The sequence below is a fragment of the Ailuropoda melanoleuca genome, unplaced genomic scaffold (genome assembly GCF_002007445.2).
Source record: "Ailuropoda melanoleuca isolate Jingjing unplaced genomic scaffold, ASM200744v2 unplaced-scaffold5920, whole genome shotgun sequence".
Lineage (NCBI taxonomy): Eukaryota > Metazoa > Chordata > Mammalia > Carnivora > Ursidae > Ailuropoda > Ailuropoda melanoleuca.
In genome coordinates, this window is record NW_023232948.1 from 458,590 (window position 1) to 470,978 (window position 12,389).

The 12,389-nt window shown below is 50.1% G+C and overlaps 1 protein-coding gene across 1 annotated transcript in view; it reads left to right on the forward strand.

Annotated features, from left to right (window-relative positions):
• The window catches only part of DLGAP2 (DLG associated protein 2), a 401,616-nt gene extending 390,063 nt beyond the window's left edge, over positions 1-11,553 (forward strand). Inside the window, 3 exon segments of the mRNA XM_034652370.1 lie at positions 3,499-3,590; positions 8,273-8,425; positions 11,269-11,553. Coding sequence (XP_034508261.1) covers positions 3,499-3,590; positions 8,273-8,425; positions 11,269-11,487 — 464 coding nt within the window. The 3' untranslated portion in view covers positions 11,488-11,553.
• Positions 11,554-12,389: the final 836 nt, after the last annotated feature.

Here is a 12,389-nt window from a genome sequence, read left to right on the forward strand (position 1 = left end):
CCTGCACCTGCCCACCCCATCCATGCACCTGCCCTCCCCCACCCACCCATGCCTGCCCACCCTTTGTCCTCAGGGCACACTCAGTCCTGAACCCCAGCGCCCTCCCTCTGCACCAGCTTCCTCCAGGGGTCCTGGCCACCATTCCCTGTCCACTGCTGCCTGGCAAATCAGATCAAGGAGGTGGGTCTGCGGGGAGGAAAGCACCTCTCGAAACAGATTTGCAGAACATACCTGGGCCCAGGGATCAAGATGCATGAAGCTATTTTTTAAGTCTAAAAGGATGCCACAGTGTTATCCAGTTATTCACTTTTATTAAAGCCACATGTGTTAAACTCCTTGTTAATATTCTAGAAGCAGTGCAGAATTAGATACACAAGGGAATTCTTCACCCCTTCGGAATGATAAGGACACGAAGGTTGCACAGGCCGACGGCTGGCTACAGCTTATCTTCAAATGGTTCAGAAAAATAAACACGTGCACGTGATGTGGACACTTTTCTTTCAGATCTTCTGTATGTGTGAAATTGTTAATAATGAAACACCAGGGAAGAGCAAGCTGAGTTCCTTATAGACAGATGAGAAAATAAGATGAATTAAATTAAGGAGTGTTTAAGTCCATTGTCTTACTCTGAAGAAAATCATTTTTTAATATTTTTTATTATATTATGTTAGTCACCATACAGTACATCCCTGGTTTCTGATATAAAGTTCAATGATTCATTAGTTGCGTATAACACCCAGTGCACCATGCAATACGTGCCCTCCTTACTACCCATCACCAGTCTATCCCATTCCCCCACCCCCTCCCCTCTGAAGTCTTCAGTTTGCTTCTCATAGTCTATAGTCTCTCATGTTTCATTCCCCCTTCTGATTACCCCCCTTTTCTTTATCCCTTTCTTCCCCTACCGATCATCCTAGTTCTTATGTTCCATAGATGAGAGAAATCATATGATAATTGTCTTTCTCTGCTTGACTTATTTCACTTAGCATTATCTCCTCCAGTGCCGTCCATGTTGCAGCAAATGTTGAGAATTCATTCTTTCTGATAGCTGAGTAATATTCCATTGTATATATGGACCACAACTTCTTAATCCAGTCATCTGTTGAAGGGCATCTCAGTTCCTTCCACGATTTAGCTATTGTGGACAATGCTGCTATGAATATTGGGGTGCATATGGCCCTTCTATTCACTACTTTGTTTTGAAGAAAATCATTTTAAGAACGGGTTGTGCACGATGCCAGCTCCTCACTTTTTAGGAAATGGACTTTGTGCTTTACCTACTGCTGCCTTGGGGGGACCGCTGGTACCTTACGACGTGTCTCAGGCACATCCACGGGTGCGTTTCTGGGACATCCGTTCCCACAGCCTCATAGCATTTGGTCACGTGGATATTGAGGCCCCTCCCAGCCGTGGTCTCTGACTCTCCTCCAGAGCAAGGCCGAGGGGAAGGAGCAGCCGTGAGGCTCGGCTGTTGGGGCGCTAGAATGTTCTACGCCAGTTTCAAGTGCACTCTGAATGAGTCTCACAAACACTTAGTTTAGAGGCCGCTGGTAAAATCGCATTCGGGAAATTGTGGGGGACGTGGCGGGGGCTGCGTTTACTCCTCTGGACCTCGGTTTCCCCTTCTGTGGACACCTGCAAGGTTTCGAGGATCGAGTGTGCCCACGGACCTGCATGGGCGCCCCCTGGTGTCCTGAGGAACCGCGTCAGGATGCGCCTCCAGACAAGACACTGGGTGACGCGAGCATGTCTTTCATGCCGCCTTGAGCTCTGGTTCGCTCTCTTCTTTAGACAAGCCTGGAGTCCAGAAATGTCCTGACATAGATGAATCCACATAAATACATATGGGAGGGTGATGGTTCTTTCCTCCCTTCCAGGACGGACACATCTCCAGGCGAAACACCCCCTTCCTTAACATTTTCCAGCTGCTGCAGCAATGCTGGGCTTCCATGGCTTTCCTGGCAAGGAAGCCCGAGGACACGCGCTCAGCTGCTCTCAGCTGGAGAGGCTGGCTCCGCTCCTCGTTACCTGTGCTCTGCAGACGGTCTGCAAGAGAGCCAGACGGAAGCCAAAAGTGAGCAGGTGGGAGTAACCCACTCCAGCTCCAAGAGGGAGATCTGCCGGAACCCTGTGAATAACTTGCTGTTTGTGTCTCAGGCAAACAAAACGCAGGGCTGAATGGGCTCAGGGTGTAGAGGCAGGAAACGTGTTCCCGCAGAGGCCCAAGTGCTTTTGAGAGTCATGTGAGTTGGGGTCTGCCAAAGCTATTATTTCCAAAATAATTATGGTGCTAACACCCAGCAAGGACCGGGCGTGAGGACGGGGGACAGAGGTGGCAGGTGCAGAGGCACCCAGAGGTTGCGGAATTGGGACAGAGTCCCTGCATTTCACACACAAAGGCTTTTGTTTGCCGATTCTCCATCCCGAAGTGGTCATCCCCACACTAATGTACAAAACTGCATTACTTACTTTTTTTAAAAGTGCTATTTGATTGCTTAAAGTCATATGACTTAGAAATCATTTGGAGACTTCCTGCCACATCACTGCGGGCTCACAGGAGCGGGGAGGACATCGTCACTATGAACGTCCGTGGTGAATCAGTTGGACAGTCAAATGTGATGGGAGCTCACAGTGGTGACAGTGAGTCGGTCGTCCGCAGAGGGCCCACAGCAGGTGGCGGAAGCTGTGGACAGAGCCCAAGGCTGGGAAGTGATGGGTCACAAGCACACCGCAACCTTTCCCTGCACAGCTCCTCCCTATGGGGCAAGATGCTCTCAGAGCCCCCAAAGACTATTCCCTTGAGTCAAATGAGGTAACCGATACCAATGTGATTTCCTAGAAATTACGAATTAACATGTTCATCTCTGTGGAATCCATAAGAAGTAAGAAGGACTTAATGTCTTTTTTTATTCCTACTTGGCTGTCTCAACTCCTAGCTCACCTGAGCAGCATTGCTTAAAGAATCTTGGTGCCACATGGGGCACCTGGGTGGCGCAGTTGTGAAGCATCTGCCTTTGGCTCAGGCGTGATCCCGGCGTTCTGGGATCAAGCCCCACATCGGGCTCCTCTGCTAGGAACCTGCTTCTTTCTCTCCCACTCCCCTGCTGTGTTCCCTCTCTCGCTGGCTGTCTCTCTGTCAAATAAATAAATAAAATCTTTAAAAAAAAAAAAAAAGAATCTTGGTGCCACAAACAGGAAAAGCCTCCTGTGGTATAGACCACACTTCCAGACTACACTCATCCCAACACTGACCAGTAATATCCTAACAGCTGGTATTACTTACATATCTTTGCATTTCCCTCAAAAATCAGACATGGGGCAGCCTGGAAAAAAACCAGTCTGTGGCCATGCCCTGCACAGTAAATTCAAAGTTTTAATCTTCAGGAAAGGAGAAGAGTAACTCATGTTTTTTGGACTTGACTCCCTTTGTGTAATGCTCTTGTGTTTGGTTTTTCACTGACCCAGCTTTAAACCTGTTTTGTTCTGTTTTGTTCACAGTTCTCGGTAAAATCAGGAGTGCGGTGGGGAGCGCGCAGCTTCTGATGTCCCAGAAATTCCAGCAGTTTTATTGGCTGTGCCAACAGAACATGGTGAGCAAATCCCCAGGTGTCCTTGGCTCCTTAGAGCAAGTCGAGGGTCCTCTCTCCCCACTCTGGTCTGAGAAAGGTACCTGGGACTTTGCAGAACGGGGAGCCAATACAATGCATGTCCCTGGTTGGGCTTCGGGATGGTGACGAGGCCACTGTGAGGCGGTGCTGGGGGAGAGGGAGCGGGTGGCATGGGGATAGCGCCCCAGAACCCTGGGGTACCTTCGGGCTGCTGGGTCCACCTGCCCGAGAGCCTTAGGAGGGAAGAGGGACAGGAACAGCTGTAATGTCACAGACCAAGACCGCAACGAGGGGGGGTTGACTCAACACATTAGCAGCAACTTTCAAGAGATTCAGTAGAGATTGTAGAGTAATTGGGGCCTTTCTATTTCATAGTCAGGAGTGAAATGAGTAGACCAGGAATAGGCAACAGAGTCGGCATTAAACATGACTCTGATGGTCCTGAACATCAAAGAGAAAGAAGATCGATATGTGTGTTGATATTTACTTACGTGGTGTATTAGTGCATCTAGGTACAAATAAATACACACACACACACACACTTTTCTTTGTCTAACAAAAAAGTATCCATCTAATGTTATTTGTAGAAATACCTAAGAAGTATTCACGTTACTATATAGACTATTGTATAAATCCATACACTGATTTCTTTCAGAGCAAAATTGTCATTAAAATGCAGGTAGGTCTGTGCATCGTGGGAGTGATGGTGCTCCGTGATTTCACTTTGTTTTGTTGTTTTAATTTGCAAGGAGACATGTGAATTTACAGAATGTTCTTACACATCAAAGGAAACAAAGCACATTAGAGCTGCCAATTCCCCCCTCATAATTAGGATTGTTAAAAAGTATGTTTTCTCTAGTATTTTCCAGTTAACCCCATTGACATTCATCACAAAATGTATAGAGTGACCCCCATGTCTCCCGTGACATGAAGTAATCACCCACACTTAGAAAGGGGGTGCAGGGGGGTTTAGCGGCCGTGACGTGCTGGGCTGGAGTGATCAGGGAGCATAGTCCTGCCTCCTCCACGTCTGCTTGATTACTGCCTTGAAAGGAGCGGATTTAGGCCATTGCGCAGCACTGTACCGTGTTATCCTGAGTCAGGTAAGCATCGGTACTCACTGTCTTTAGGAATCCTTACCTAAAGCACCTGACACGCAGTAAAAACACGTAAAAACGTTATTCAAGCTTATAAAATGTCCATGTCCTCTGTACCAGAAGCAGCTAATATTGGATTTTTAAATTACCTGTCCTAATATTTTTGATGCCTCTTACATATGTCAAATCGCACTTTAACCTAACCTTAAAAACATCCTTTTTTAGTTTTGAAATGCATAGTGTGTCCGTTTCCTTTTCTTTTGGCTTCTATCTAGGATTCAGAAAAAAAACAAAAACAAAACAACCCTTCGGCATTGTTTGAAGGAGGGGGTGGGTGTCCAAGGCAGGCCTGGCCAGAGAGAGACACTGTCCGACGCCACATTGCCAGCTGCTGGAAGATTTAGGTGGCTAACCAGTTTTAAATCAAAGGAATGACCCCAGAAAATAAGCCAGAACCACCCCCCCCGGGATGTTTAGGATGGACTGAACAAAGCAGACATCATTCAAGGCAAGGACGTACGAGCGATTCATCACATAACGAGAATGCAGATGGAGTGGGGGGGACCTGCCGTTGAACCTGCAGGGAAACACGGGCTTCCCTGACCAGCCGCACAGCTCATCCCCAGCCAGCCTGGCAGAAACTCACTGTCCCTTTCAGACTCACGTTCCTGCAAGCTCCACAACCCCGTGTGTGGTCCGGCAGGGCTTCCCAGCCCTTCTGAAGACGTTACCCCAGAACACGGGAGCCCCAGGGGCCGTGTCATGGGCGCCTCTGGCGGCCGGGCCAGCAAGCCACAGGAACCCTCCTGGACGTGAAGTTAACTGGGAAAGACGGCACTGTGTCGCTTTGCTGGGGGAAGGGGACATTTAAAAACAGTTTCACAAACATAGCACAGTATCTGAATGTCCAGTGGACACAGAGGCAGCCAGCTCCCCCAGAAAAGAGCCAAGGACAGGGAGGCAGGTCCTGGCTGTGCCCCGCTGCCCCCACAGAGCCACACCCCTGCCTCAAAAGCAGTCGAGCGGAGTGACAGGCGAAGACTGACGTCCGCTCGCGAGTCAGTGGGAGCCTGCACGTCGCCAAGAATACTTTAGCTTTTCTCATTGAAGACATAACCCAAGCCCAGCAACCTGACCTTGGAGATGAGAAGGGTCACCGTCTGGTTTCCTACAGACGTGCTCAGGCATCCACCCCTAAACCCACAAAAAGAGAGAAGGTTAGTTGTGTTTGCGAAGTCTTCCAGAAGAAGGGGACACAACCCCCCCTGAGCAGCGCAGTCGTTAAGCGTCTGCCTTCGGCTCAGGGCGTGATCCCGGTGTTCCGGGATCGAGCCCCACATCGGGCTCCTCCGCTGGGAGCCTGCTTCTTCCTCTCCCACTCCCCCTGCTGTGTTCCCTCTCTCGCTGGCTGTCTCTCTGTCACATAAATAAAAATAAAATCTTAAAAAAAAAAAACCCTTAGAAACTCCAGTTCGGATAGAAGATGGGTCCCTGGTGGGAGAAGCCTCCTCCAGCCCCACTTCCTTCCCGATGGCTGCGAGTACATTCAGAGTCCTGCTCCGTCACCTCCAGAATGAGGCCCTGGCTGCAACACGGGCATTCTGTTTCTCCTCACGAGCAGCAGTTGAGCTCAGGCTCCCCCACGTGAGGGGAAGAGCCCCACGGCTGGTGGACGGGACTGCCTCCCGCAAGGACAGGTGCCTGGAAGCCGGCCGCCGCTCACCCTGTGGATGCAAGCGTCCCCCTGGGCTTCCGCAGATGGGCTGGCTGGACACGCAGCTCACTTCCCCTTGACCCTCACCCACACAGGCTGTCGGCTGGTCGCACGCAGCACGGTGGGCTAGGGCCAAAAGCAATCATTCTGATGCGGATGCCAAACCAGGATGCTGGGGACTGAATGCGTGTATCCCCCTAAAATTCATGTGTTGGACTCCGCCCCCCAGTGTGATGGCCTTAGGAGGTGATGCCTTCGGGGAGGTGTGAGGTCATCAGGGTGGAGCCCCCGTGAGGGGGTTAGTGTCTTTATAAAAGAGACCCCACGGAGCTCGCACCCCCTCCTCCATGTGAGGACGCAGCCAGAAATCGGCCACCTGGACGAGGGTCTCCCCAGGACACGTCCACACCGGCACCCAATCTGGACGCGCAGCCTCCAGTTTCGTGAGCAACACGTGTCTGTTTGTCAGCTGCCCGGCGGTGGGGTTCTGTCCAGCCATCCTGAAGGAGTAAGACACAAAAAAAGGACGTTGTGCTTACTGTGAATGACTTACGAGTAAGATGAAAATTGCACATTTTAAGCAAATTCACCACAATTTCTCTGTTTAATCTGAGATGGCCTCCCACTGAATCAAAGGCAACCCACATGGAAACACCCGTACGTTTAACGCGGGGTCACAGCCCTGTGTGCCTCCAGGCAGGTACGGTGTGAAGCCAGCCTGCCCCCAGCACGGAGGCGCCTGGCGGGCTTCAGATCCTCGCCAGCCTCATGCCGCGTGGGAACCGGCAGACAGGTGCGCTCTAATCCTAGAAAGTCGCCCCACTTCCATGTAGAGAACGCACCAAAACGGTGTGCTCAGCGGGCTGCCAGTTTGTGGCTCGGCGGCGTCCCCTGTGCCTGCAGGGACCTGTCCGGAAATTCATCGTGCACCTTCCTAGATCAGACCTGCCTGTCCTCCTGCCACGTGGGAACAAAGTAAACCCACGGTGCGTCTGTGCAGCCTCACTGGCCGTCAGAATGGGCGCTGAGATCTGTCAGAGAGCACACTTGGAACCCGCTCCAAGCCCAACCTCACCACCACCAAACCCGGGCCCTGGCCCGGGCACGAGTCGGCAGAATAATCCCCCAAGGAGACCGAAAACGCAGTTGCCCTGTTGCTTTAATGAACTGCCTGGCGTCGGAAAACTGATAGTTGCCACCGTTCTCAAGGCCTAAGAAGCATTTTCTAAAGGAAACAATGAATGTAGTACATGCATCTTCTTTAATAGGTTTATAGTTTTAGAGCAGTTTGGGGTTCATGGCAAAATTGAGAAGAAGGCGGGGAGATTTCCCGTTCCCCTCTGCCCCCCCTCTTACAGCACAACCAGCGTCCCCAACAGAAGGTGTTTCTGTTAGAATCAGTGAACCTGCGTGGACACGCTGTCTTCACCCAGAGTCCACGGTGCACACGAGGGTCCCTCTTGCTGTCGTACGTTCCGTGGGTTTGCGCACATGTACAGTGACGAGTGGCGACTATCATAGTACTATGCAGAGTAGTCTCCCTGCCCTAAACGTCCATGTCTCACCCATGCATCCCTCCCCCTGGCCCCAGGCAACCTCTGATCCTTTAACGGTCCCCACTGTGTTATCTTTTCCAGAATGTCATGGAGTTGGGATTACATAATACGGAACCTTTTCGTATTTGTGAATGTGAAGTGTGTCAGCAAACACTTGTGTAAACTTACTGGATCTCTGTGGGCCCACTTGAATATTTGCATCAGAGCTGTGAATTAGCCGGGCTTCTCCCTATCCCGGGTTCTTGAAAGGCACGTGTGGGAAAGAATAGGCTGTAAACTGTGCTCGTATGTTGGCAGGACCCCAGCGCCATGCCGAGACCCACATCCCAGGACCTGGCAGGCTACTGGGACATGCTGCAGCTCTCCATCGAGGATGTCAGCATGAAGTTCGACGAGCTACACCAGCTGAAGCTCAATGACTGGAAGATAATAGAGTCTCCCGAGAGAAAGGTAATTCTGCCCCGGGCGTGTGATGTCCTCACACCCCACTTCTCATCAGTGCCTTGTATCTGGTCCAGCTGTAGGAGTGACGCTCCACCGTGAGGGGCTTCCCGGTCTTAGGTTAGCGACATCACATCAAAGTGTCACCCATGCACGTGTGTGCAGAGGTGGGACGCAAGTCACCGGCCAGGTGTCATAAATAAGTTTCTTTCTCGCTGTATCTCTTGGACACTAACCCAAATTACATGCGGATCTAGAGCCGTATTTCTTGTAGGGATCTACCCTCTGAACTGTCTCCATCATACCTTTGTGTGGATTATACGAAGATGATTTTCCACAGGGAAAGTTTTAGGTCTGGTCACAATTCGGTGACCTATTCAGATAAACATTTTAGTTGTTTATCTCCAGTTGAGGCCAAGAAAACATTCTGAGCTTGCCTGAATGGTTTGATGATGTAAACTTCCTCTAGGTCTCTCAGCCTGGGCCCTTAAATAGGCTGAAAGTTTCCATTAAATCTGAACCCATGATGTCACGTCTTCCCTTCAGATATCATCGTTAGTAGGGCTGATGCGTAGGTCTGAATCAGCAATAAATACACTGATTTCCTAACACATTTTAAAGACGATCTAAGTAATCATCATCTGATTTTCTGGGTAGACATTATCAAAATAAAATGGTGAAATTAACCCAACATGCTTTGAAGAGAAAGTACATAGTGGAGGATGGCTATGTAGATAATCAGAACAAAAGCCATCACTGCCATCATCACTGTTCCCACAAGAGTGCCACCGACCATACTGGGGGAGTTCTGGACTCGATGCCATAGATGCCATGGCAGATGATTGACCAATGCCCTCTCCCACAGACGATGGGTCAGAGAGGAATAGGAAGTCATAGGCTGTCTATAAGCCATAAACGGTACATAAGCAAGTCCTATCTATGGTTTGGTTTTGAAGTGAAGGAGATCACAAGTAAAGATTGCCAATGAAAATGTCATTTTCTAAGGACTAAAAAATAGAAATCAGGAAACTAACCTAAAGATTTGCAATAATCCCTCCTATTTTTTTCATTCTTCAGTAATTAACAACTAATAAAATCCCTTCTACATAAGCCATGCATAGGGAATTGTCCTCTAACTGAAGACAGCCTCTTGCTGAGGATATACACCACAGTGCGGATGATAAGGAGCTCTTTCACACCACTGAGGCCCCATGCCTTGTGTTTCTTGGGCCACTCTACTCTGTAGATCTGCAGGGCCATCTGGTCAACCCTCTCCTACCATGGGACGCCTGGAGGTTGAGAGCCCCTTTAAACGGGAGACTCCCACAAGAATTGCTCATGTGTATTTCCTACAGCCCCATACTTCAGAGGCTACCAAGCAAAGAGAAAAGAAATAGGTAGATCCGGTCATGTGCTTAATGCAGGAACTAACTTTTGAAAGAGCTGAAACTTTTGATGAAACAATTACCCCATTGTCATAGATGCCTGCCCAAGAGTCAAGAAAAAGTCATTGCTTCTGGTCCAAGTCATTTTAATTTTTTTTAATCTGTTTTTTAAAGGAAGAGAGAGAGGGCAGGGGCAGGGGAGGGGCAGAGGGAGAAGGGGAGAGAGAATCCCAAGCAGACTCTGCACTCAACACTCAATGAGGAGCCCGACATGGGGCTAGATCCCACAAACCTGAGATTATGACCTGAGCTGAAATCAGAAGTCAGCCGCTCAACTAATCCATGAGTGTCCCCCAACTTTTTTTTTTTAATTTTTTGGTCCAGGTCATTTTAAAATAAGCCATGGGAATAAAGTGTCAGACACCAAACCATCTTCCTACCAAATCCAACATTACACAATGGAGAGGTTCAGCCACAGGTGACCACCCTGCATGGCAAGCTATGCCTTCCCCACAACATCCCAGCATGTCTGACCCATTTGAATTTCTGCAGAGGCTGAAGAGAGAAAGACACAGGGGTGGGGTTTTCCCCCATCAACTAGATATCTGCTTAGAAAAGAAAGGGGTTCTGGCACCTTATGCCAGGCCCTCTTTCCTGCGAAGGGGGTAATCGGCTATGTAGGGCTCTGTCACCCCTCCACTGGGAAGGACAGCCCACATTGGGTCCAGCTTTGTTAGTTAGGACCCATGGTCAATAACGCAGCAAGTTTTGGGACACAGACCTTTTTCTAGAACAGTAACAAGCATTACATATTACATCTGCTACAGAACTGTGGGATGGAGCTTTCTAGAAAAGGCATACACGTGTTTTCGTGACTTATTTAAGAACATGAGCTCAAGGTCGGAAATAATTATTTGCATCTGTTTCCCAAGCAAGTGACAAATCTGTCTATCTAGTTAATGTCAAGGGATCTTAGGGCCACAATAGGGAATTTGGCCATTGGTTCCCCTACATAAGATGATTTTCATGAAGGTCCTTAGAATCGAAAGTCTGGTGAAAAGACTGTGACAGGGATGTCAAGTGTCATCTTCCAAAATGCCCAGGATACTCGAGAACTTGAAATGGTGGGTACTTGCCACTGCTCAGAGGTGACAGAGTCTGTTAGTCTGGCAACAACATCAGAATAAGTCAGAGACTGAGGAGACAGTCAGCATCTGGTGTGGGATTGAACTGCTTAAGTGTAAAGCCGTCACCAGACCACCCTCCCCGCCACGGGAGGATGTGAGCAAGTCACAGGCAGGGCCCACCGGGCGGGCGGCCAGGCCACGGGGAGGGACGCGGGGCCAGACAGACTCGGCCCCCGGGGGGTGTCCCGTGCCACCGGCGGTCTCCCCCACGTGGGCCAGGCTCACGGGCTGGCGCCGCCCTCCTCTGATCACCCCAATTTTGACTTGTGCTGCTTTTCAGGAAGAAAGAAAGGTCCCCCCTCCGATACCAAAGAAACCCCCCAAAGGGAAATTTCCCATCACGAGAGAAAAGTCCCTGGACCTGCCGGACAGACAGCGCCAGGAAGCCCGGAGGCGGCTCATGGCAGCCAAGAGGGCAGCCTCCTTCCGCCAGAATTCGGCCTCGGAGCGCGCAGACAGCATCGAGATCTACATCCCCGAGGCCCAGACGCGCCTCTAGGGACGGGGGCGGCCCTCACCGTGGTCCTCTCTTTTCTTTGTAACAAAACGCTTGTACAGTTTCTCACCTACCTGGTAACTTTGGTCTCGTTTCTCCGCCGAGTACGCCCTGTTGTGTTCTTTGCGCCGTGCACACGCTGGAATGCTTTGCCTCCCGCAGCGGCCGAGCTCACGGCCGGCACAGCTTCTTTCTCTTCCTCCTCTTCTCCGCCCCCCGATGGGCTGACTGTCAGTCAGCTCTGATGGCTAGGCTGGGGACACCAAACCCAGCCACTCTGTTCTCAGACGATAACAAGAAGCGCCTCGAGAGATGGGACCCGGCTGACAGTTTGTTATTTATATTTTTATAAATTGTGTGATAATTAGAGGCAAGAATAACAAAGAGCTATCAGTGGGTGCATCTCACCACTCACTAGACATCCCAGTGGAAGGTGCTCCAGCTCGAAGGGCAGGAAAGACAGACCCCCGCCCCCTTTCACCTGGGGGCGCTTCTCCCCGAATCCAGCTGACCCATCGCCAGGGTCCTTGTGCCAACTCTATGGTGATGAGAAGCCATCTCTCCAGCCCCCCAACGCCCTGCCATGCAGTTCTCCAGAAACCCCAGGGGATTCCACGTCTGAACCCATTAGAAATACCCAGCACAGCACCTACACGATCAAAAAATACGCTGACTGACTTCATTCACACAAGGGAGTGACACACGAAAAGAGATCGAAGTCTTACAAAAGGCTGGCTGTCCCGTAGCAGGTGTCTGAAAAGAAACAGCGTGGCCCTCGTTCTGATACAGGAGTCATTGTATGTCCTATTCCTTTGTCACTTACATCACGCAGTCTCGTCTTTAAGTGTCCCCATTCAGTACATGTGATTTTTTATACATGTATATATATCCTCGGACTGCTCTAT